Source organism: Vicia villosa, linkage group LG3 (genome assembly GCF_029867415.1).
Source record: "Vicia villosa cultivar HV-30 ecotype Madison, WI linkage group LG3, Vvil1.0, whole genome shotgun sequence".
Taxonomy (NCBI): Eukaryota; Viridiplantae; Streptophyta; class Magnoliopsida; order Fabales; family Fabaceae; genus Vicia; species Vicia villosa.
This window is the reverse complement of record NC_081182.1, coordinates 9,489,317-9,512,671: the sequence shown is the minus strand read 5'-3', so window position 1 is coordinate 9,512,671 and position 23,355 is coordinate 9,489,317. Positions and strand designations below refer to the sequence as shown.

The window sequence follows — 23,355 nt, the reverse complement described above, 5'->3', positions numbered from 1 at the left end:
AAAAATCATCCAAAATCATCCAAACCAAACGCGGTTTTTTGCGGTTTCGGTTTGGATTGGTTCGATTTGCGATTTTGCTTTTGAATTGGTTCGGATACGATCACCCCTAATATGAATTGTTATAGGACTTAGGCAGACGGGTCACGGGATGTGTTTGTTTTAATGAGTATGACGGGTGGAAAAGTCCTCGCGACTTTATAAATTTGTAATATACTCCTTGTACTCTAATAATAATTTTTTTTCTTATAAAATAAATACATGATAAAAAATAGAAAATACTTTCTCAAAATAAACCGAATCCTAAAGTGTATTCCCAAGCTATTTAGGACAAATTATTAAGCTTAAAACAATTTATCTAAATAATTCAAAACTTCGAATAAGTTGTAAATAAGCTGTCACAAACAAAACTTAAATACATCAAATCGATTTCATGTTCGAGGAGGATACAATTCCCATAGCGCCACCGTTGTGTCGGCCGATGCAGAGGCCATAAGCTTACAATCCGAGGAAAAAGTTACAGCATTGCACTACAAACATGGCAGACAAGAAACCATATAAATTAAGTTATTAATTATCAAATAAGAATGTTGTTTTCATGCCAATAATGATAATGTCTTTATCTACACAGTGACTTACCGTGGCATGATGATACTTGAGTACAGCTAAAGCATTTCCTTTGCGATAATTATATATCCTTACTCTGCCAATATGATAACAAACAGAAGTTAAACAGCAGGATTTGTATCAACTTTCATAAAGTATTTTTTGTAAGATTAATACATATACAACATAATCTTAAACCCTGATCCTTAAACATCTCAGGCACCTCAATTCGGCCTGAAAGCAAAAGAAGTGGGTATCTAGCCTTGGTTGGAGAGTGACTGGCATAGAATGGGAAGTCTCTTTGATGCATCTAATGAAATTATTATAATAAATTTCAACTCCTGTTTAGGATTCAGATCTAGCTCACTTTAATAAGGAAGTTCTTCAACAGATAGTAGCTCAAATGTTACATGTTTGTCATAAATTGGATGGTTCATGCCAATAGTTTTTTTTTTTTTGAAGTTCATGCCAAGAATATTAACAACTTATTATGGATCAAGAAATGTCAATTTTTTGTACAACAACGTTATTTTTAGGAGGTACTTAAACTGTTAATGCAATTAAAAACCTGTGGTCCCAGCCAGCTGTGGCAGCAATTTTGTTGTCAGGCCGAATTGAGGTGCCTGAGATTCCAGGTCGCTCCAATTTGATTTCTTTATTGACCACACATGTACCCTGCGATCAAAATGTCACACGAATATGAAAAAGTATAAATAAGCAGGATCAGGTATCACTTACCAACATTAAGATTGAAAATGATCAATGAATAAAAATAACATTTACAGGATCAGATGTTCAATTGGAAGAAGAGAATATAAAAAATGAAGTTACCGAAGAATGATCCAAGCTATACATCACAATTCTCTCATCTGCAGCTCCTGAGATACCCCCTTTGCAAGACCCGTCAATGCAGATGCTCAGAACTACAAAATAATCAGTTATTGACTAAATACTTATTTTGAAACTTTTGAGTTATCTAAGGATGCTGGTGTCCATACCTGGCTCAGAATGGAATTTCACAGAGCTTATTGGAACTCCTGGATTCCGTACATCCCACCAAAGCATGGAACCATCTTCATATCTACAACATTTGGAATATATGACATCAGAAGATAGTATATAGCTCAACCTAATACAAATATTTATATTATTAATATGGTCAAGTACTAGTATCTAGGATTACTGATACAAGCTCGAACCCAATACCGATATGACAACACTAATTTAATTAATAAAGATATTTTAAAATAATGTAAAGGCTAAAGATATTCTTAATATTACACTTTCCCTCGAGTTGAGTTGAAGGTGAAGCTCTTGTTACAAGAGGTACACCTCTGTGTGCATAAGACAAAGAACACTAGCCCTTGCAAAATAATTTAGGCAACTAACTTCCCCGGAATAAAAAAACATTCAAATCAGTACAACTAGTTAGATAGAGGAAATTGTAACAACCCATTTTTAAGAGGAAGCCATCAGCAAAAGAAGTCAACACGCCAAACACAGCATAGAGAAGAAAAAGAAGGCAATGCTGGACCACCAATATTGGGAGTGCTTTTGATCCCAAATCAGTGATATCATCGGTCACACCTTTATGGCTGGCTGAAATCATAAGAAACTGGGATGACTCGTACTTCCCGAAGCTGCAACACCCTTGTTAGAAACCTTTCCAGTTGGCTATAAGCTTATAACACTCATGGTTGCTAGAAACATGCTTGGTTGCAACACCCTTCACCGTGAATAGGAGGAGGAGGAATGAAGGAACAAGCACAACCCATGGCATCTTTGGCCAGGAATAAGAAAAGAGGGAAATTATGCCTGATCTTTATGGCCCTTGGCCTATAAATTACCTTGTAAACTCATTATAACACCTTACATTTTTCCTAGATTACTTAAAATTCTCTGCATTAGTTTATTTTTATGCTGCACTTTAAGTTTATAGAAGTCTCTCCGGAGCACTTAGTTCTTTGTACACTGCAATTGCCTTGTAAACTCATTACAACACCTTACATTTTTCCTAGAATACTTAAAATTCTCTGCATTAAATTATTTTTATGCTGCACTTAAAGTTTATAGAAGTCTCTCCGGAGCACTTAGTTCTTTGTACACTGCAATTCAAGTTTTAATAGTTTATTTGCTTTATCACTTTGTTATTGTCTATCTATCATGTTTATGTTTTTAACAGTGCTGTTGATGGCGAAGGGTGGTCCACCATGGCGGAGAGCCAAAATCTCGTCATACCGGTCATTTTGCGGCGCCGTTATAGCGGACTACGGCGGAAAAACCTACAATATCACTACTATGCATACTTTAAACTTAACTATGTCTGAGCACTCACTTAGAATTTAGGACCATTAGGATTGTTAGGGGTGGAAATAGGTCAAGCCAAGACAGGTTTTAGAAGGTGTGTACCTGGCCTACAATAAAGTTTTTTAAGGTCAGAACCTGACCTATGGCGTATGGCCTATTATAGAGTTTTTTTACCTGACCTGTCCTTTTTAAAAGTCTGATCTGGCCTTTAAGTCTATTTCACATTAAGGTTTTAAAATAGCCTGTTTTTACCTATTTTTAGATAGACTGCACGACCTTTTATATATTATTTGACCTATTTTCTAATAGATATGCATATCTATAGGTCGGTCTATCAAGCTTCATAGGTTTTTTAAATAGCCTAAGTCTAACTTATTTAATTAAATAGGAATTTTAAAAAGTCTAAGCTTGCCCTTTTTATTAAATAGATCAGGCCAAGCTAGACTTAAGTGTGCCAGACTATAGGCCCCTATAGGTCGGTTTGGCCTATTCTCATCCCCAAGAACTTTCCAAATGACAACCTCATGTAGGTTCCTTGTCAAAATGTTATTAACGAAAAATTATATTGCTTGTTTTGATTTTCTATTTTAAACACGTATTCTCTACGAAAATAGAGATATTCATAGATATCAATTATATACTGAAAGAGTGTAATTGATATCCGAACTAGAAAGACTAAACAATTAAACCGAAACTACGAAAGTGTTTCTAGTTTAACTGGGAAAAGTCCCATTTTTAAATAGTCGAACTTAGAAGATCCTATACAAACAAACTGCAAAAGTAGGTAGTTTGTTAATTTAAAACGAGATAATACGCTGACGAAAAATTTTATCTGTTCGCTTCTACAAAGCAAATTTCTCATAACTAACTGAAACTAAGAACTTGGGTGAGCAACTCTAGGATAGAATTCATATTTCATAGTCATAAATCTCTTTTTCATACATTATTTAAAATCAATCACAAATCATTCCAAAACTAAAAGTAATCATCGCTTTAGCTAAACATCATAGTCAGAGAACTTGGGAATCCGAACGGTCCTGTGGAACGATCATTTTTACTACTTCGATAGAACCGTACACTTGTGGCCTATCAGTTTACCAAAACCCATAAACTGCTTCGCTCTCTTTCACCGTACTCATAATCACGGCATTCACGAGGGGATTTTCTGCCCCTTTTTCTATTTTTTCCCCACCTTTTTTTTTCCTGTTATCATTATTGGATTTGAGTTGCTTGGTTAATGGTTAATCTTGCTGTTGAACATCCAGGGAACCTTCCACTGTTAACGACTCCGATTCAATTTCAGGGTCCTCTTCTTCTTCAGAAGATATGTGCAATAAGTTCTGATATTCCAACTTGAAACGCCAAATAAATGCAAGACAAAAGGTATGCCAGCTAACCTGTTGACAGCGTTGATTCCACCAGTGTAACCCCATTGGTGAGCATGACCTTTGAGTGACTTCAAAGCCTCTCAGTTTCTCATGTTTCTCTTTTTTTTGAAATATTCCTCAATGCATAGTACCAGTTTCTTCTCTATCAAACACTAGAAACTTCATTTCAGGCACGGTGTACCACATATCCAAGAAACGTGCTCTCATAACAGTTGGTAGAAACTAGTATCATACCAGTTGATAGAAACCGGTAACAGTAGGATAAATAACTTAATAACAACTATTTATTATTGGATATTCTCAGGGAAAAGGTTCCCAAATCAGAAATAGAACACACAATCACACAATTGTGCAGAATTGAGAGTTACACAGAAAAGTGCAGAAGGTAAATTTGGAATGCTGAGTTCGGGGCTTTTTAAATGGTCATGCAACCCATAAGTAAGTTCCAATATTGATATTCCCTTATGAGATGTGAGAAACAGATCTTTACCATTCAACTTCATGTGGATGGTCTATATTAGAAGTTCACATGTGTTCAGCCAATAACCTAACAATTCAATACTTAATCAAATGACCAAGTCTTTTTCCTCTCACTCATAATGCAGCACCTCTTCAATGTATACTTGTGTGTGTGTGTGTGTGAAAGAGAGAAAGAGACTATACCCAGTTATGACATTTAAAAATCCTTGTGATTCAGGTGGTACAAACAATTGAAGTGCCATGCACATCCCTGGCAAGAAATTATTGCATTAGTTTTACAGAGAAAATACAACCAGAGAATATAAAATCTAGCCAAGGTTTAACTTTTAACTATAAGCAACATGATATTTAGAAGCAGAAAAAAGATGTAAAAAGTGCACTAATATGAAAAGAATGCAAACATCGATAAAAGGTTTGATGTTGTTCTATTAGTTTCTCAAGCAACAATGCAAAGTGTGAATCTCTCTCTCACAAACACACAAAAGTGCACACATACATATACATACATAGGTACACAGATATACATGCATGCATGGCTGTCTAACAGCACTGTGGAACCTGAGGAATGAGAATTTCAAAAACTGATGGCAGAAAGTTGAATAGCAAATCATATAGACTAGAAACAAGTCTCTACCTTTACTGCTAACACTTGAAGAGTTACTGCCAATATTTGAAGGTAGTCGTGCAAATCTCTCAGCTGACTTGAGATCCCAAATTTCAACCTGGCTTTAGCAATGATAGAACTGATTAACATTGAGCTCCGCATTTTACAAAAGATGAAGATAATGCATCAATAGAAAGGTATATATACCTACCTCAGAAGAGTTCTCCCCCGACAAAGCCACATACGGTAGCCCTGTACATAAATTTTTAACAAAGGTGGTTTTGTCAAAATCTCGTGTAAAACATTGAGTATGTAAAAACATTTGAAGAATATAAAAGGAAATAACATAGAAAACAAAATAAAGAACTTGGTCCATGATGGTAGCATCTCCAAAGTGCCATAGCAGCTTTACAAAAATAAGTGAGAAGACTCGGAGAGAGCTTGTTTAAAAAGAAGTTAAATAAAACATACTAACAAATATCGATTAGTACTTGCAAAAGTGAAGCAAGTCTAATAAATCTGAGATTACACCAATCCATTATCTTTTATATATAAAATAGAAATGACAACAGCAGCAGCATTAAATTCATTCAAATACTTCCTTACAAACTCATATATGGCTATTGCCTAAATTTACTAATGTGCGCTGTTAGCAATAAACTTTCTAGAAATAGACATACTTATGCTCCGAAAGTAGGTGGAGTTGTGAAAGATAAAAACCATACTAGTTATACAATAAAGTTCCATCATTCCACATAATTCTGGCCAATGCAATGCAACACTAGTACACTACCAAGTTCGTTTTTTAACGTTAGTATTGAAATCCTCACAATTCAATAATGTCATGTTATTCCTCTATTATAAAAGGTACCAGGAATTCCGAATTCAAGTAGAAAGATCCAGGATTACAAAACCACCATGATAAGGTTCAAAAACTATTAAAACACCTATTATAGAGACTATAACTCACCAACCTTGAGAGCTTTCAGAACAACTTTGATTAGTATGAGCCTCTTCTGTTTCAAGACAATCTTTTGATGCTTCCCCTTCTTTTAACCAAGTAGAATGATTCTTAACCAGGGAAAATTTACAAAAGTGGTAACTGTTTGTCTTGATTGTAACTGATGGAATCCTGGAAAAGGGGGGGAAGAAGATAAAAAAAAGAAAGTAAAATGGTAATTAATAATATCTCAATAGCTTTTATCATAAAACACACCGTCATTTTAATACGAAAAGAGAATAGGATATTTGTAATGTTTGAAGAATCAAATACTTTTGGCCATTGCAAGTTGCAACACTACCTTGACAAATCAGCATCATCAAAATCCCAAACTTTCACAGTTCCATCCCTACCCTGGCTATACATGCATACATGATAAAATTAAATTCCAATATAGCAATGATATCATGCAGAAAGACAGGAGGTTAGGTTCAAGGGACGCACCTGACAAATTTATTGGTTCCAAGTGAAGAACTACTGGCAACAGCAACAATCCCATGTGCGGCACTATGTAACCTTAAATGCAAAAATAATATCCTTGAAAATCCAATATATAACTAAGTTTGAATCGACTAATTTGAGTTCATCTACCGATAAAAGCACCTGTGACACTATATTTGTGAGAGTTTATAGAAACAACATGTCCATAGACTATTTTCAGCTTATTTCCAGAAGCTCCCTAAGAAAACAATTTGACTTTCTTTTTCCTTTTGTTGAAAGAAAATAGCTTATAAATAAGCACTTATATGACAGACGTTTATGTTATTAACCCTAAAATAAGATTGATTATCTAAACAAGCCATGTATAAAGCTGTAGAAGTAAATACCATGCTGATGAAAGTGTTTGGCGTCGAAATGTATCCCAAATTCGCAGTTCACCATCAGCGGAACTGTAGAATAGAAAGAGCATTAAGCAAATCAGTATGAAATGGAGAAAAAATAGATGAAAATGTTAGTGGAAATACCCGGAGAATAGTATTGGCTTATAGGGATGAAAAGAAATGTCGGTGACTGAAGCGCGATGGCCTCGAAGAACTGCCACGGGATCAGGTGGTGGTCGTTTACTCATTCTTTCGTTCCTCTACAGTGACTTGTCAAGTTGGTCCATGAGAAATTGGGATTTCGGTGATCGGACGGTGGTGGTCGGCGGTGGTTCTGTTGTGGTGGCTCGTGTTTGACAGCTATTGACGGTCGCCGAGAGATAACTTTAAAATCAGCATGGAAGTTAGGTCAAGATAACACTTATTAACCTATCAGAAACTTATTCCCCACTTTTGTTTACAGATTTTCATTAACTTATTTGTCGTTTGAAAATGGCAACCAAAAGACCTATGGTAAATGCATTTTGATATAGAAGAATTATGTGACCAAAACCAAACCCTGCAAACTAGCATTCAGGAAAACCAACAACAATAACAAAGAAACTTGACAATGAGCAGGAAGGCGTAGAGGTGTTAGATACCTTACCTCTTTCTGCAAAAATTTGGGACGTCTAGAATCTTGCTTCAGGGGAAGGGAAGAGAATAAAATTTAATTAATTGGTTCATGAGATGGAAGGGGAAGAGAAGAAAATATAATTAAATATATGTTGGTTCAATGAACTGAACAGAATGAAATTTAATTAAATATATGTTTGGTTCAACTAAGGGGATTCAGGCTTTGTTTGGATTGATGGAATCGGATGGAGCGGAGCGGAATGGAATGGAATAAAATGATATTTCGTTGTTTGGATAATTTAAAAACGAATGGAGCGGAGCGGAAAGGAGTGGTATGGATTTCATTCCATTCCATCACTTACCACCATATTCCTTCCCCTCCAATTTGGGCGGAATGAATAATTTGTCTTATTCTGTTCTAAAATTTCCAAACAATGGAATGGTACATTCGTTCCGCTTCATCCCACTCCGCTCCATTCCATTCCGCTGCGTTCATTTCGTGATATCCAAACATACCCTCAGGATTTTAACAACATACTATATTTGGTTCATAAGAAAAGAGGAGGAAAATTAAAATTAAATTACGTTTTTATCCTTATAAATATTGTTATTTGTACTTAGTAAAAATAATTCTAAATTAAAATATTTGTGAGTAAATTTCACCAAATAAAAACTTCATAATTTATAAACCACACAAATTTAAACAAAATATCTAGAAACATATTAAATTTAAACAAATTATTCAGAAACATATTAAGTTGTAAATAAAATATTCATAAAAATCGTAAGACTATTATAAGATGCAATATATCCTAAGTTTGTCAGCATCTTTCATGACAGTGCAATATATCTGAGGCAATGAATTTGCATCACATCCACACTCCTTTATTAAATTTCATGTTTCTTCCCCTGAAATTGGAGGCAGCTCATATTTCTGACGCTCTCTCATTATTTCATTTCCTTCTTGTATTGTCGCATTTCCTTCTGTTAGTGCATTTACAACCAAGACAATTGATTTTGGAGTTCAGTAATATTGTTGTTTGTATCTTTATTTTTAACTACTTTCATTTTCTTCCTTTTACTACCACTTACAGGATCTAGTGATTGTGTTTCAGGTACAGGAAAATCGGAAGTACCAAATTCACCTCATTTCGAGCAACATGGTCATCAATATCTTGAATAGTTTCAGCAAAGTCTTCATTGGTGACCGATGACTTTTGTTTTCTTGTCTCTTTTAAAGTTCCAGATTCCTCTCCATTAGCTTGGTTAGATTCATAAAGTCTCAACATCTTCTCATAATTTGGAAATGGTACATTTCTCCAATTTGATGCTTTTGGTTTTGACTGAAAAAGTATGATAAATAAAAGATATAAGATTAATAAAAGTTATACAATTATTTATTAATAAAATATTTTAAAATACAAAAAGTTCATCAAAATTTACCTCAATTAGAGCATCCCATACTTCTGACCCGACATCCCATAATTGTGTAGTTGAATTCCAAGAAAAGTCGCTCATACCACCTTTAAAAATGTCATAATATTCAGTGAATTTTTTTTCAAAGTTTTCCAACGGTTTTTAATCTTCACATTGTCAACTTTGTTTCCAAACAATATGCGAAGTTCAGCTGCAATATTTTCTTATGTCGATGCAGTGAATGTACCGTTAACTTTGTTCCCTTTTTCATATTCGTGCATAAAAGCATTAACAAGAACATCATCCATGACTCTATTCCAAGTCAACGTTTCAGAATTACCATTATTAATTGGTAATTACTTATTCGATGTCATAAACTATAAAAATGAGCAATTGTAACACAACAAAATTAATAGATATAATTAACGAAAAAGTCGCAATATCATAATAAATTTGGCACTACTTCATCAAGGAACAACGAACATAAAAGTAATAAATATAAAATACAAGTCAAACTCTTTAAGCTAAGTTATTATTTTGATAATTTAACCACATTTGATGTGCTACACTATCTTTTATAACCCGCTCATAGCAAGTTCATCTATGTCACTTCTTGAACCTTGATGATTGTTATGAGATACATTTTGATTTGCAAGTTCAGCATCTACTTCTGCTATAAGGTTTTCATCCGGGTCTACACTCATTAGATAATTGTGAAGAATGCAACATGCAAAAATGATTAATTTTTTTAGCTTTGACTCCATAATTTGGCTATGTTGAATTAGATAAAATCTCAAATCTTTTTTTCAATACACCAAAAGCTCTTTCAATTGCATTGCGTAAAGATGAATGTCGAAGATTAAACAACTCCTTAGAATTTTATGGTGGATTTCTAGCTGAATATTCTTTCAGGTGATACCGAACTCCTATAAGGTGTAATTAATCCACTTGTCAACATGAATCCAACATCAACAAGATAATATTTTCCTAAAGTAAAGGTAAATAATAAATGTGATAGTTTAAAATATATAATATAAATAACTATAAGTCTAGGTTATTCTTGTATTACTTTGAGGAATTTTAAGTTTATCTTCACGTGTTAATGCATTCTTTATTATTCTCGAGTCAGAGGCAAAACCTTCCCATCACGCGAGCACATAAGTAAACTTTAAATCAAAAGTACACGCTGCTAAAACATTTTGTGTCGGGTAGTCTTTCCTACCGCGATATCTAGGAGCATCTTTTGTGAATACTTTGACACGTATATGTGTTCCATCTATTGTACCAACACAATATAATATTTTTTATCAATAAAATCTATGAATACAAATTTTAGTATTTTTGTGTAGGGAATATAATTTATTAATAACAAATTTTACCTTAAAATATGGGTAGAATCTATAACTACTAGAAATTTCACGAGGGATCGTTGAGCCATCGGGTTGGACAAGAAATTTTTCTTCTAATTCAAAAACAACTCTCAAAACTTGATGAAGATGACGACTAATAGTCTCGCCGGAACGACGAAACCAAAAGTTAACTTCACAATTTTTAGCATTATGTGTTAATATGTAAATTGATTTTGCAACTCGTTCTTCCACACTTGACCACCGGGTAGCTTGTAATCCCCATTCTCTTTCTGACATATCACATAAGGTCATAAAGGTTTGAGGACTCATTCTTAATATATTTCTACTAGTTTCACTATTACTAATTCGATACATTATTTCTTCACGAACTCTTTCTCTCTCAGAGCTCATACTATAACCCAATTTTCTCCTACGAGACATTCAGACATAACAGTAAACAACAGGCACACATTAGTTGAACAATAGCTCTTCGACGCAAATCAAACCATTTGTTAATAACAATTCTCTGATCTTGACGATTCATTTAACCCAATAAAACAATTTCTATAATTAAAAATAAATAAAATAATGTTAGAATGTTAAAAAAAAAATAGAACCGTAATTAGTTAAAATACATTTCTGGAGCTAAAAAAGGTTGGAAAATTGATAAACCATTTTTATAACAATGAAAGCTGAATATTTAGAAAACAATATCTCCAAGTAGAGCTAATGTGGTCCTATGACATATTTTAAAAATGTGAACAATCTCCAAGTGGATCCATTGCTTGTCTTACCATGTGCAAAAAATCTTATATTAATTTAACTTACGATTCGCAAAGCAAAATCACCACATGATAATGTTTAAAAAGAAAATAAAAGTAAGTTATACATGCAAATAAAAAGCAAACAAACACAAATTATACATGCAGTAATAATGACATGTGGAAACTTCTTGCTCTGGAACCTTCATCTCAATGCCTTATCCACTGAGGGAGACATAAGGGGTAGTATGTGTTTTTTAATATATGTATGAAATAATCTTTATTATTTTGTTATTGATTGTTGAGCTATCCCATGGAATCGAGAGCCCCAAGTGGACCATTTTTGGTAAGCAGAACTAGAGATGCGAGATGAATTGGAAGTTAGGTTACAGTGCCCAAGTGTGTGCTACACTAGACCCCACAAAGGGTGTTGGTCAATTAAGACAGCAGGACGATGGTCATGGAAGTCGAAATCCGCTAAAGAGTGTGTAACAACTCACTTGTCGAATCAACTAGCCCAGAAAATGGATGGCGCTAAAGCACGACCTATACTCGAACGTTGGAGCAAAGAACAAACCCTAATGGGTATGAGGGTGCGACAGTTGCTGCAAAATCCGGGGCGTGAGCTTGCATGTGAGAAAAAAGTACTATACAATACAACCCCTATTGATATGTAACCCTTAATAGGATATATAACCCCTACTACTGAAAGAACCCCTAATGAAGCCATAAATAGACATGTGAATAGACTCCAATTCGGCAACTAAAACAGAAAATTCATTGTGATTTTGTTTTTATACATCACTCTCTCACTGACGTTCCTTCTGATCATTCTTCCTTTTTCTTTCTTTTTCATCTCTCATTCACATAGTCATCGCAATATCCATATCCTTCACTTTCTCACACAATTTCTTCTCCAATGGCGTCCTTAGCTTTAAACGCAAAAGCCCCCGAGTTTCACCCAACCAATCAAGCTCAAAAGCTTCTTCCTCCATACCTCACTTTTGCTCCTCTCAGACATCAACCTTCTTACCCTTTTTTTCTATTACTACTACCCTACTGCCGCAAAACATCATTTTCACTCATCTACCTACTTTTCCTTTCACTTTCAAACAAACCAACATATCACCACCGCAACTCCCACATTCCCGCCATCTAGCGGTATGTTTAAGGAAATAGCGGTGGAGGTGCCATATTCAAAGGGTAATGCTAATGGTAATGGTTTGTTACATTATGAGTAGGGACATTGAAAAGTTCTGGAGTGATATCACCGATAGAGGAAGCCCTGACCCTTCAACCCAGTTGTCACCAAAAATCCATAACCCAACTTTGAGATACTTCCAGATGATTCTTGTCCACAACTTCCTTGGAAAGAGTGATACATATAACCATGTCAGTGACGAGGAAATCTTTTTCTGCTGTTGACGGAATGATAAACTTTTAAAATGTGATCATCTATCTTTTTCAATATTAATATCTTAATCTATAAGAATGAATAACTAAATTATAATAAAAAAGAATAATTCAACGAAATAAAAAGAGAAAAACTCACCGAAAATAATAGCAAGCAGATAGCAGCAGCACACTGTATAACGTGAAACATCAAATAAAAAAACCTAGTTTTAATAATTCAATAAGGATAATTTTGGAATTAAAAAAATAATTGAGGATAAATTAGATATTACAATAAAATTCTAATAAGTGAATATCCCCTCCCCTCCCCTCCAAATTCCCCCAATTTGAGGGGGAGCAAAAAATGAGTATATGAGGAATTTTGCTCCCCTCCCCCCCCCCCCTTATAAAAATTGAACCAAACACATATATTTATGAAAATCCCCTCCCCTCCCCTCCCTTCCATCTAGCTCCAACCAAACGGACCCCTAAAGAAGCGGTGCCTTTATTCCTATACTTATATGTAACTAATAACCCTCTAAGTTATGAATTAGTTCAAGAACTTAATGGCAATGAAAAGCCAATCTACTCTGTAAGCAAAGTCTTTAAAGGAGCAAAACTAATGTCTCATAAAATAATAAGGTTTTCTTTGGTGGTAGTTGCAACGAGAGGAAACTAAGCTAGTACTTTCAAGCAGGGGTGAAAATAGGTCGGGCCATCTAAGAGGGGTTTGTGGCGTAACCTACACAGGCTCAGGTCAAGATTCTTTTTTAAATAGAAAACGTCTAGTTTTTTTTACAAGCATATTTAGTTAAAAAAGACTAGGGCCACAAATCATCAAAAAAGCCTATGAAACATATAATCAGGCCGACCTATTTAAAAAATAAGAATAATTTTATCATTATTATTATATTTTTGTTTTGTACTTTGAATTAAAATACAAAAGTAAACCTTATTTATCTTGAAAAATTTATGAAAATATGTATAAGACATCTTATGATCAATGTCGTATGTTATTTTCATAAGTTTTCCTAAACAAAGAATCTCACAAAATTTATTCAACTATGTAAGCTCAATAGATAAATGCAAACAAACCTTTAATATCAATGGTCTTTTAGTATGTTACTTTATTTAAGCATTACTTGAGTTGTTTATTTACACATGTTCGAATAAAATAGGATTTTAAGTAGGCTATCCGACTAATCAAGCCTTCAAAAAGACGAGACTTAGCCCTAAAAATAAGTTTATGACAGACTACAGGCTGAACTTAAGTTTTGATTTTTTTAGCATGCCAGACTTAGGCTTGGAAAAGCCTAACTCGACCCTGCCTATTCCCACCCTACTTTCAAAGTCATAGAACTATGGTCAAAACTAATTATTCAGAGCGTCAATTTCTAAAGAAACAACATATGGCAAGAAGAATGGTATTTTGACCCATAATGGTGGCAGAGAAAAATATAGGTTAATGTTTATTTACAGTCATGACACGGTTTCATCTATTATGGGTGAAATTATATTAGAAAATATCATATAATATTAGCCAATAATTTACCCTTTATTACTTTTAATCTTATAATTCTTATTGTTAAAATAAAAGCATCGCAATAAATAAGTAATAGAAAATATTTTTCATTCCAACCTCTCTCGATTAACTACAACATTTTTAGGGTTTATATTCCTCTTTCTCTTTTTAATTTCTTAAAATTTCTTTTTCTCTTCATGTTGCCCTATTTCCCCCATTTTAGGGTTTATATTCTCATTTCTCAATTCTCACAAAGCCTATCCCTATTTCCCAAGTTTTTCTTCCCCGTTAATCTTATTTTCCCTCTTTTTATCTTCAGATATTTCTCATTACTTTCCCTCAGTCAGCGAGAGTAATGAAGAGAGAAAAAAACAACGAGAGGTTGAAAGTAACTACGAGGATGACACACAAGTAACATAGATATTGACATATTTTGGAAGACTGTGTTAAAGATTGATTTTAGTTTTGATGGAAAGGTACGTAGTTTTATTAATTTCCCATTAGATTCTCCAACTTCATCTTCTTTGGAAATTCTATTGTGTTATATTTTATTATGATTTCAATGTTTGATTTCTTCTCATATCGTGATGTGTTTTCCCAGTAACAATTTTTATCTCTAGGTCATCTGTTGAAGTTTTAATTTTTGTCCCATTCACACAAAGATTTTGTATGAAAAGAGTAATCTACTACAATAATGACAATATTTCAAAAATCTTATGAGTTTTCTTATAAATATTTTTCATATTTTGATATGAAATCAAGGTTGTGATTATCAATATAGATGTTGGTTTTGACATTTTTTCTTTTAATTGTTTCTTATGATATGTCCCATTTTTTTCTTCTATATTTTTCTCTAGAAATTTCAATATAGCTTGATTGATTAGAAAGATTGTTTGCTAGACAACTATAATCAATTCAACCTCCATACAATAATGATAGTTTGTATTTAATATTATTTATTTAAGTTGATATTCGTTTTTTGTATTTTAGCCCTGTCTTTGATTCCATTCGTTGGGCGACAATTGCACAACTATCATTACATGGAGAGGAAATGCACCGCAAAGAAAAAGTTAATGTAAGTTTCATGATTTCATGTTTTGTAAACTAATATCTTATATCATATTGATATTAGCATTTTAATAACTTGATAATGATCTACGGCTTTTGGATTAAATCAATTATAAAATGAAATGAGAATATAAGCTACACCTGAAAGTTGTCTTTGTTGTCAATTTGAACATAAGTTTGGATAAAAGTGAATTTAATAGGTTTGTATATGTTTGATTATATTTTTAAATATTATTTATTCTATTTTTGTGGAAAGAACTTTGAAAGAGGTTTATAATCTCATTTTTGTTGAAATTAGAACGAATGGGAGATTTGGTTTTTAATTCTTCAAGACGAGGAAATGACAAGATCAATTGGAGAGGAAGAGACAAAATTCTGGAAGATAAAGATATAGCGGTATGCATGGAGATTGCAAGAGACGTCAATGTTGATATAATGTAGAACATGAAATTGATCCATTCCCTTTAGGTTTGTCTTTCCCTCATTCTATTTGCAATAAAAACTATTAGGTTATTAAGTTAAGCATTCAATAAGTTGATTACTCTGCCTTTTCTATTATCTTTTTTATGCTTAAAAATTTAACTTCTTCATGTTTATTAATTTCTTTTGCATTATGAAAAGTATGATTCACTTGCAAATTCATGAGTTTGCACTATACAGTGACTCCAAATTCACACATAAACTTTTGTGATTGAATTTGAATAATTGTTTCATTGAGTATGATTTATTTATCTTTATTCGTTTATTATTATCTTATTATTGGGTCATGAGGGGGTACGGGAATCATCTCATCATTCTTAGAAGCAACCACGCGAGTGAGAGAGACACCAAAAATTAATCTAGAGCCTCAAGGCATTGGATCTATGAGTCTTCTTACTTATAAAGTGTTCAACATTCAATTTTTCATATGATGTGTGGCTCATACTCACACTTGATATACCAATAATTCTCCTCTCAAGTGAGACTCCATCCATCCTTATGAGTATGATCCCCCCTCAAATGAAAGCTTATTTATATCCATAACAACTTGCATCACCGTTGTTGCACTCAATAGAAGACTTTCCATACAAGGAGTCCCCATCAAACGAGGCTCTAATACCACTGTTGGGAAATGAAGGGGGGGTTCGGGGATCATCGCAGTGGGCTTTGGAACAACCACACAAGTGAGAGAGAGACACCACATATTAACCCTAAGCCTTAAGTTTTTGGGTTAATATGTGTTGTTTCTCTCACTTTTATGATTGCTCATAAGTCTGATGTGATGATCCTCAAACCCTCTAATGACCCAACAATAGATTAATATGCGGTGTCTCTCTCAATTGTGTGATTGCTCCTAAGCCCGACGTGATAATTCTCGGACCCCCTCACGGCCCAACACTTATTTGGTATTTGTTTAAGCAACATGTGATTGGTTATACTTTTTCATTGTTGATTTGATATATGCATGCATATAAACAACAAGAATATAGTTGGTATAATAGAGTTAACATTAGTGATGTATAAAATATATTTGATGTTATAATTTTGGATCCAATGCAGGTGCTAATTTTAACTTCATAATTTAATATTTATTTATTTTGTTATTTGTTTGTGTATTTGATGGCTTTTTGCATTATCATGGATATAAAACATAAACTACCATTGTTGAAAACAATTGATTTCTTTTATGCTATTAAGACTAACACGTTAATTTTTATCTTTTGAAAATCCACCAATGCTTTGGAATTTAAAAAATAACATTTGATCAATTTATCTTAAGTTATAATATTTTTTCATAAAGAATGTGTATGAGTTAAAAAATAATAATTCTTTGGTAGATTTCAACTTAAAATCCACATTTACTTGGTTCACTTTATCACTTAAACTCCTTTTTTTCTCCCATTCAAGCTCCATTGTTTTACTCAAGTTTAGTTTATTCACTCATCTCCTTGCCATTTTACTCCAATTATTTTTTCCCTACTCATCTTCATGTCAAAGGTACACATGTTTCACACTTAAGCATATACCATCTTAATTGGTATTTTTCAAATATAAAATCTTGTAATTTTTTTAATTTGTTGGTTACTTGGGTTGGTTATGGTGTTTTATACCGTTGGTATCATTTTACCTCCTTTTCATTTTAGTTCGTTCCATTCTTTATTTCACTTCCCCGCATAAGGATTTCCCAAGTAAAATAAACTAATATATTATTGGAATTCAAGTATGAGTGGTTAAGTTCCATATCGACTGTAAATAAAAGAAATGTTAGATTTATAAGAGATTGGACTCATACTTCAATTGTATTAAGATTTTGTATAGATTTGTGGTGTCAAGATCTCTTGGATCCTAAATGTTTAGCCTATTGACACTTCCTGCGCTCCCTAAACTCCCTAACATGTGGTATTATAGTCATTGTTAGGTTCAATGGAGGAGCGGAAATGAGGTCCTATTATGGATTAGGGCTAGTGATTTGGGCAACTCACACTTATGAGGGTGATTGTTGGGATTCAAGTGTGAGAGGTTAAGTCCCACATTGATTAGAAATGAAGGATATATTGGGTTTATAAGAAAAATGACCCATACCCCTAATGTCTTAAGATTTTAGATGAATATCTGGTGTTAAAGTCTTTGGGGGTTTAAACATTTAGTCCATTGACACTTTCAGCGTTTCACTTATAGACTCTCCAACACATACATTGCTTTTTTTAATGTAAATATTTATAATTTTTTCATAAATAACTGATTGTTATAATTCATTATGTTTGATCTTTATTTGAGATTTAAGATGATGAGGTGTTGTATGATTTTTTACATTTCATTTTAAATATTCTACTAACAATATTCATATTTTTGCTTAGGTTGCACGGTTTGTAACTTTGCAATATGGAGATGAATTATTAGAAGAACAAAACATGCTAATGAGGTAATATTTTACTTTTTATATTTTTTTATAGTAGGCAATCATTATTTTTCATCTTAAAATTTGGAACATCTTTTGTATGTTTTATGATTTGTGTGTTTTAAAAATATATGGCATAACATAATATGTTGCATTTATAAATAATTACAATGTTGACCTATTAACCTTTTTTTAATGTTCTGGGTATGTTCATGGTTGTATCATTGGTGAGTAAATGTTGATAATTGCGGTCGATGTGGGTTATTATAACAATTTCCTCAACCATGAATATTATATCTTTTTTTATTTATATCTAAAAGATGATACAATAACATAGTGGATTTTTGTATCTAAAGATGAAGTAATAAGTAGCTACACCCACTCCACATACTCTCATATTGCTCGAAAACTACATCATATCATATAACAAAAAATGGTGTGATAAGAGTTTGATAAAGTAACACAAAATATTTGTAAGAACATGACTACTATAGTTTTTTTATAAGACTCACAATCTTAAATAAAAATATTTACTTTGTCATATAACAATGTTTAAAGTTTTACTTTTGATTATACTATATAATATTTGGTTTACAATCTTGTGATATATCCTATTTCGTTTGAGTAATGCATTTTTATTGTTAATATTTTATTTATTTATTTTGTGTACTAGAGTTGTTGCATTTTATGGACAATCATTATTAGTAGCATTGAAACACCAATTAAGAGTTCTTCCTACCAATGTTTTGTAGAGAACCCCCCCACATTGATTGGTCACACGAATCACTATTATATTCTCGATCAAAATCTTAATTTTAAAATAAAATTGTTGTATGTTAATGTCTACTTTGTCAATATTTGAACATTTTTACTATCTCTTTCTTCATGAAATAATATAATGGGAAATAAGTTACGAGGATTGCGTTGCAACGATGAAAGTTGTCATAGATTCGAGAAAGCATAAAAACAAAATTCACGAGAGAGATTTACCAATCAAAGACTTAAATTGATGAAAAGTAGGATTTTCAAATTTAACAACGGTGATTAATGACTTAAGAAAATGGTCAATCCCTCAAACTAATTAAGAGAGAAATATATGATAAAGAAAAGTCATCATCATTTCTCTTTTTCTTTCATTATCGTTCATGACTAAACCTGTTGGGAAAAACAATGCCAAGAACAAAGTATAACAGGGAACGCAATGGGAAGCAAGAAGAACAACAAGGAATTGGTTATAACTGTTATTCTTTACTTTCACTTTGAATCAAGATTACAAGTGTTATAAGAATAACAAACAACCCTCTCACCCTAAATTAGGATTTGCAGTATACAACGATGAGATACTAGTATGCTATTTATAATAGATCTAACATACTAAACTAATGGGTTTTTTCACAAATACCTATTACAAGCTAACTTCGACAATTGGACATTACAAACCGGCCCAATTCAACATACTAACAACCCTAGCATTTCGACACCAATATACTATATCACACTTCGACTATAATGTGTAGGTCTTCGACACCATCATGTGAACATACTTCGATGCCCTGCATAAATCCTATCGAACCAGAAGCTAACCTTCGACATGATAGAGTTCGATCTAATTCTCCCAAATCTCTACCTTGGAACAAACTCTAATATCAAAGAACAAACTAGCTTTTGTCATGCAACTTTATCAACTGCATACAATGGAAAAACTTGCAACTCGGCAATGTCTTAGTGATTATATCAGCAACATTGTGATATGTCGAAACCTTCAGCACTTGGACTTTACCACACCCGATTACTCAGCTGCCGAAATGCAACCTCACGTCAATGTGTTTGGTTTGTTCATGATATGTTGAGTTCTTTGATAGGTGTATAACACTTTGACTATCACATTAAACAATGCTACCTCAATTTTGAAGTTTTAGCTCCTCCGCAAAGCCTTCAAGCCACAATCTTTCATTCACAACTTCAGTGAGGGTAATATACTCCTCCGCAGTGGTTGATAAAACAACACCTTCTGAAGTGTTTTTTCCAACTAATTGATGTGCCAAACATAGTGAGACATATCCAGAAATGTATTTTTTGGAATTCATACAACCTACATAGTCAGAGTCGACATATCCTTCAATTACTACTTTACTATCTTCACCCAAGGCTCTACCATAAATTAGGAGTCTGTTCAGAGACTCATTTATGTACCTTATAATTCACTTTAATGCTTGCTAGTGAGCCTTTATAGGATTCACTATATACTTGCTTACAAGACTTACTACGTATGCTATGTCGGGTATAGTACAAACCATATCATACATCAAATAACCTATTATATTAGCATATGGGATGCTATTCATATAAGCTCTTTCGACATCAGTACTGGGACATTGATCTATACTCATCTTGAATTGAGGGTTTGTTGGAGTCACAATAGGCTTTGAATTCGACATACCAAACTTTTCTAGAATATTCCGTAGGTATGCCTATTGAGATAAACATAATTTTGATTGCTTTCTATCTCTTTGAATGTCAATCCCAAGAATCTTGGATGCAGCTCCCAGATCCTTCATATCGAACTCCTTATTGAGTTCAATCTTCACCCTCATCACATCTTCGACATTGTTGCTTGCTATGAGAATATCATCCACATAAAGCAACAAAATAACAAATGAATTAGCATGTCAAAATTTGAAATAAACACAATGGTCAAAGTGACTTCTACTGAAACTTATGTGTGCCATGAACTTGTCGAATATCCTATTCCACTATCGAGGAGATTTTTTAGTCCATATAAGGATCTCTTCAGCTTGTACACATATTCTTCCTTCCTTTTTTCGACAGACCCTTCAGGTTACCTCATCAGGATTGTTTCATCTATATCACTTTACAAGAACGCTGTTTTCACATCCATCCGTTCCAATTCAAAATCAAACTGTGCCACTATGGCAAGCAACATTCAGATGGACCCATGCTTCACGACAGGAGAAAACACATCATTGAAGTCGACACCTTCTTTCTGAGTGAAACCCCTTGCGACCAACCTTGTCTTGTATCTCTTCGACGTCACTCCTTCAATTCCTTCTTTAACTTTGAAAATCCATTTACAGTTGACTAACCTTGCTTCAGTAGGTTTTTCGATCAGTTCCCAAGTGTGATTATCATTAAGAGATTTTATTTCATCATTCATGGCCTTCATCCATTCATTATTATTTCGACTCCTCGTAACTTCCTTATAGTCAATAGGTTATTCATTTAGAATCTCACTTGCATAGATTAAAGCATAAGCTATAAGATATGCATACCCAAGTCTCTGAGGTGGCTTGATGACTCTTCTCGACCTATCTCTTGACAACAGGTAGTCATCGACAGTTTCCTAAACTTCCTCAGCATCTTTTACTTCTTCTTTGACTTCATTTGGGATATGCAATTCAACATCAACACGCTCCACCTCAACAGGAATCTATATCTATTCCATCTCTTCATCAAATATTTCTACACTTCGACCAACATCATCAGTTTTCTTAAAAGCTATTTCTGCTTCATTGAAAACTACATCTCGACTAGTGATACTCTTCTTATGACCTGACTCTAGGCACCACAACCTATAATCTTTGACTCCTTCAGGTTATCCCATGAACATACATTTTAGAGCTCTAGTTTCGACCTTGTCTTGTCTAATGCGAGCATAGGCTATGCAGCCAAATACTCTCAGTTTGTTGAGATCTGGTGGATGTCCCGACCAAACTTTTTCAAGTGTGTTCATATCTAATGCAGTTGAAGGACATCTGTTTATTAGATATGTTGCTATCGAAACAGCCTCAATACAAAACAACTTCTTTAACCCATCACTAGTCAACTTGTATCTAACTCTTTCCAAAATAGTTCGATTAAACCTTTCAGCCAAACCATTTTATTGTGGAGTGCTTGCAATAGTTTTGTGCCTTTCAATACCAGAGGCAGCATAAAAACTGTCGAACGCCTCGTTGCAAAATTCAAAGTCATTATCGGTTCTCAACCTCTTAACCTTTCTGCCAGTTTTATTTTCGACCAGAGTCTACCAACTTTTGAAATTCTCAAAAGTTTCATCCTTAGTCTTCTGGATGAATACCCATATTTTTCTGGAATAATCATCTAGTATGGATAGAAAATACCTCGCTCCTGAATATGATGGACACCTTGCAGGCCCTCAAAGATTAGCATGGATGTAATCAAGGGATCCATGTGTTATTTGTTTGCCTTTATTGAACTTCACTCTGCAAGATTTTCCAAGTACCCATGGTTCATAAAATTTTAGCTTTTCGACTTTGTCTCCACCAAGCAGATTTTGTTTTCCCAATTTGACCATACCCGTTTCACCGACATGGCCCAATCTCATGATGCCAAATATTTGTCTTTGACAAAGGTTTCATAGATGTAACATTTTTCGAACCACTTACAACTTCACCCTCAAGGGTATATAAGCCTTGTTTCTTCACGCCTCTCAAGACTTCCTTCAACCCCTTCATAACTCTTAATATACTTTTATCTCCTTGGAAAACATATCCTTTTCTTGTCGAATTCACAATAGAAATCAAATTTATCTTCAAATCAAGAACATACCTGACTTCAGTCAACAACCATATTGATTCATCATAGAGCTTGAATCTCACAGATCCAACACCTGCAATCTTGTAAACTTTGTTGTTTCCTAACAATACAGACCCACCATCTTGATCACATAATTCCTCAAACAAGTATTTATTTGGATTCATGTGTCAAGCGCAACCTGAATCCATAATCCACTCCTTACTCGAGTCACTGCTTGAAACCACAAGAACATCAGATGATTCTAAATCATCTTGAACAATGGTTGCATTGCCATTATCCTTACCTCCATGACCTTTCAGGCGTTCAGGGCATAACTTTCTTGTGTGACCCTCCTTCTTATGATAACATCGAATACCAGATGCTTTGCCATTGTAAGACTTCTGTTAACTTTTACCTTTCTTCTTGTCGAACTTATCATCCTTTCGCAAGAATTTTCCCTTAACGGCCAAACCTTCACCAACCGTTAAAGGTCTATGCTCCTTTCGTTCGTTCAAATCCTTAGAATACAAGGCTGATTGAACTTCTTCGAAGGTCTGGGACTCACTTCCATACAAGAGAGTTTCTTTGAAGTGAGCA

At 33.7% G+C, this 23,355-nt stretch overlaps 1 protein-coding gene across 3 annotated transcripts; it reads right to left on the bottom strand.

Annotated features, from left to right (window-relative positions):
• Nucleotides 1-321: 321 nt before the first annotated feature.
• Nucleotides 322-7,965, bottom strand: LOC131660251 (protein DECREASED SIZE EXCLUSION LIMIT 1-like). 3 transcript variants are annotated; one of them, XM_058929455.1, is made up of 14 exons: nt 7,850-7,965; nt 7,348-7,587; nt 7,210-7,272; nt 6,827-6,898; nt 6,684-6,740; nt 6,357-6,514; nt 5,594-5,634; nt 5,413-5,500; nt 4,962-5,028; nt 1,602-1,684; nt 1,435-1,526; nt 1,172-1,278; nt 637-700; nt 322-527 (listed from the first exon to the last, which is right to left on the bottom strand). In XM_058929455.1, the coding sequence occupies exons 2-14, from the start codon at nt 7,449-7,451 to the stop codon at nt 429-431; spliced, it is 1,095 nt and encodes a 364-aa protein (XP_058785438.1). In that variant the 5' UTR covers nt 7,452-7,587; nt 7,850-7,965; the 3' UTR covers nt 322-428. The 3 variants fall into 3 exon arrangements, with proteins under 3 accessions (XP_058785438.1, XP_058785440.1, XP_058785439.1); XM_058929457.1 differs by having other exon boundaries at nt 7,845-7,944; XM_058929456.1 differs by lacking the exon at nt 7,850-7,965 and having other exon boundaries at nt 7,348-7,823.
• Between the last annotated feature and the right edge of the window lie 15,390 nt (nt 7,966-23,355).

Excerpts from the sequence above, each read along its gene's own strand:
- LOC131660251 (XM_058929455.1), bottom strand. The coding sequence starts at position 7,451 with ATGAGTAAACGACCACCACCTGATCCCGTGGCAGTTCTTCGAGGCCAT. Across the intron at positions 5,029-5,412 it reads TTCAAGTGTTAGCAGTAAAG|GGATGTGCATGGCACTTCAA; the intron begins GTAGAGACTTGT and ends ATTTCTTGCCAG. Across the intron at positions 1,279-1,434 it reads ATAGCTTGGATCATTCTTCG|GGTACATGTGTGGTCAATAA; the intron begins GTAACTTCATTT and ends TTTTGATCGCAG.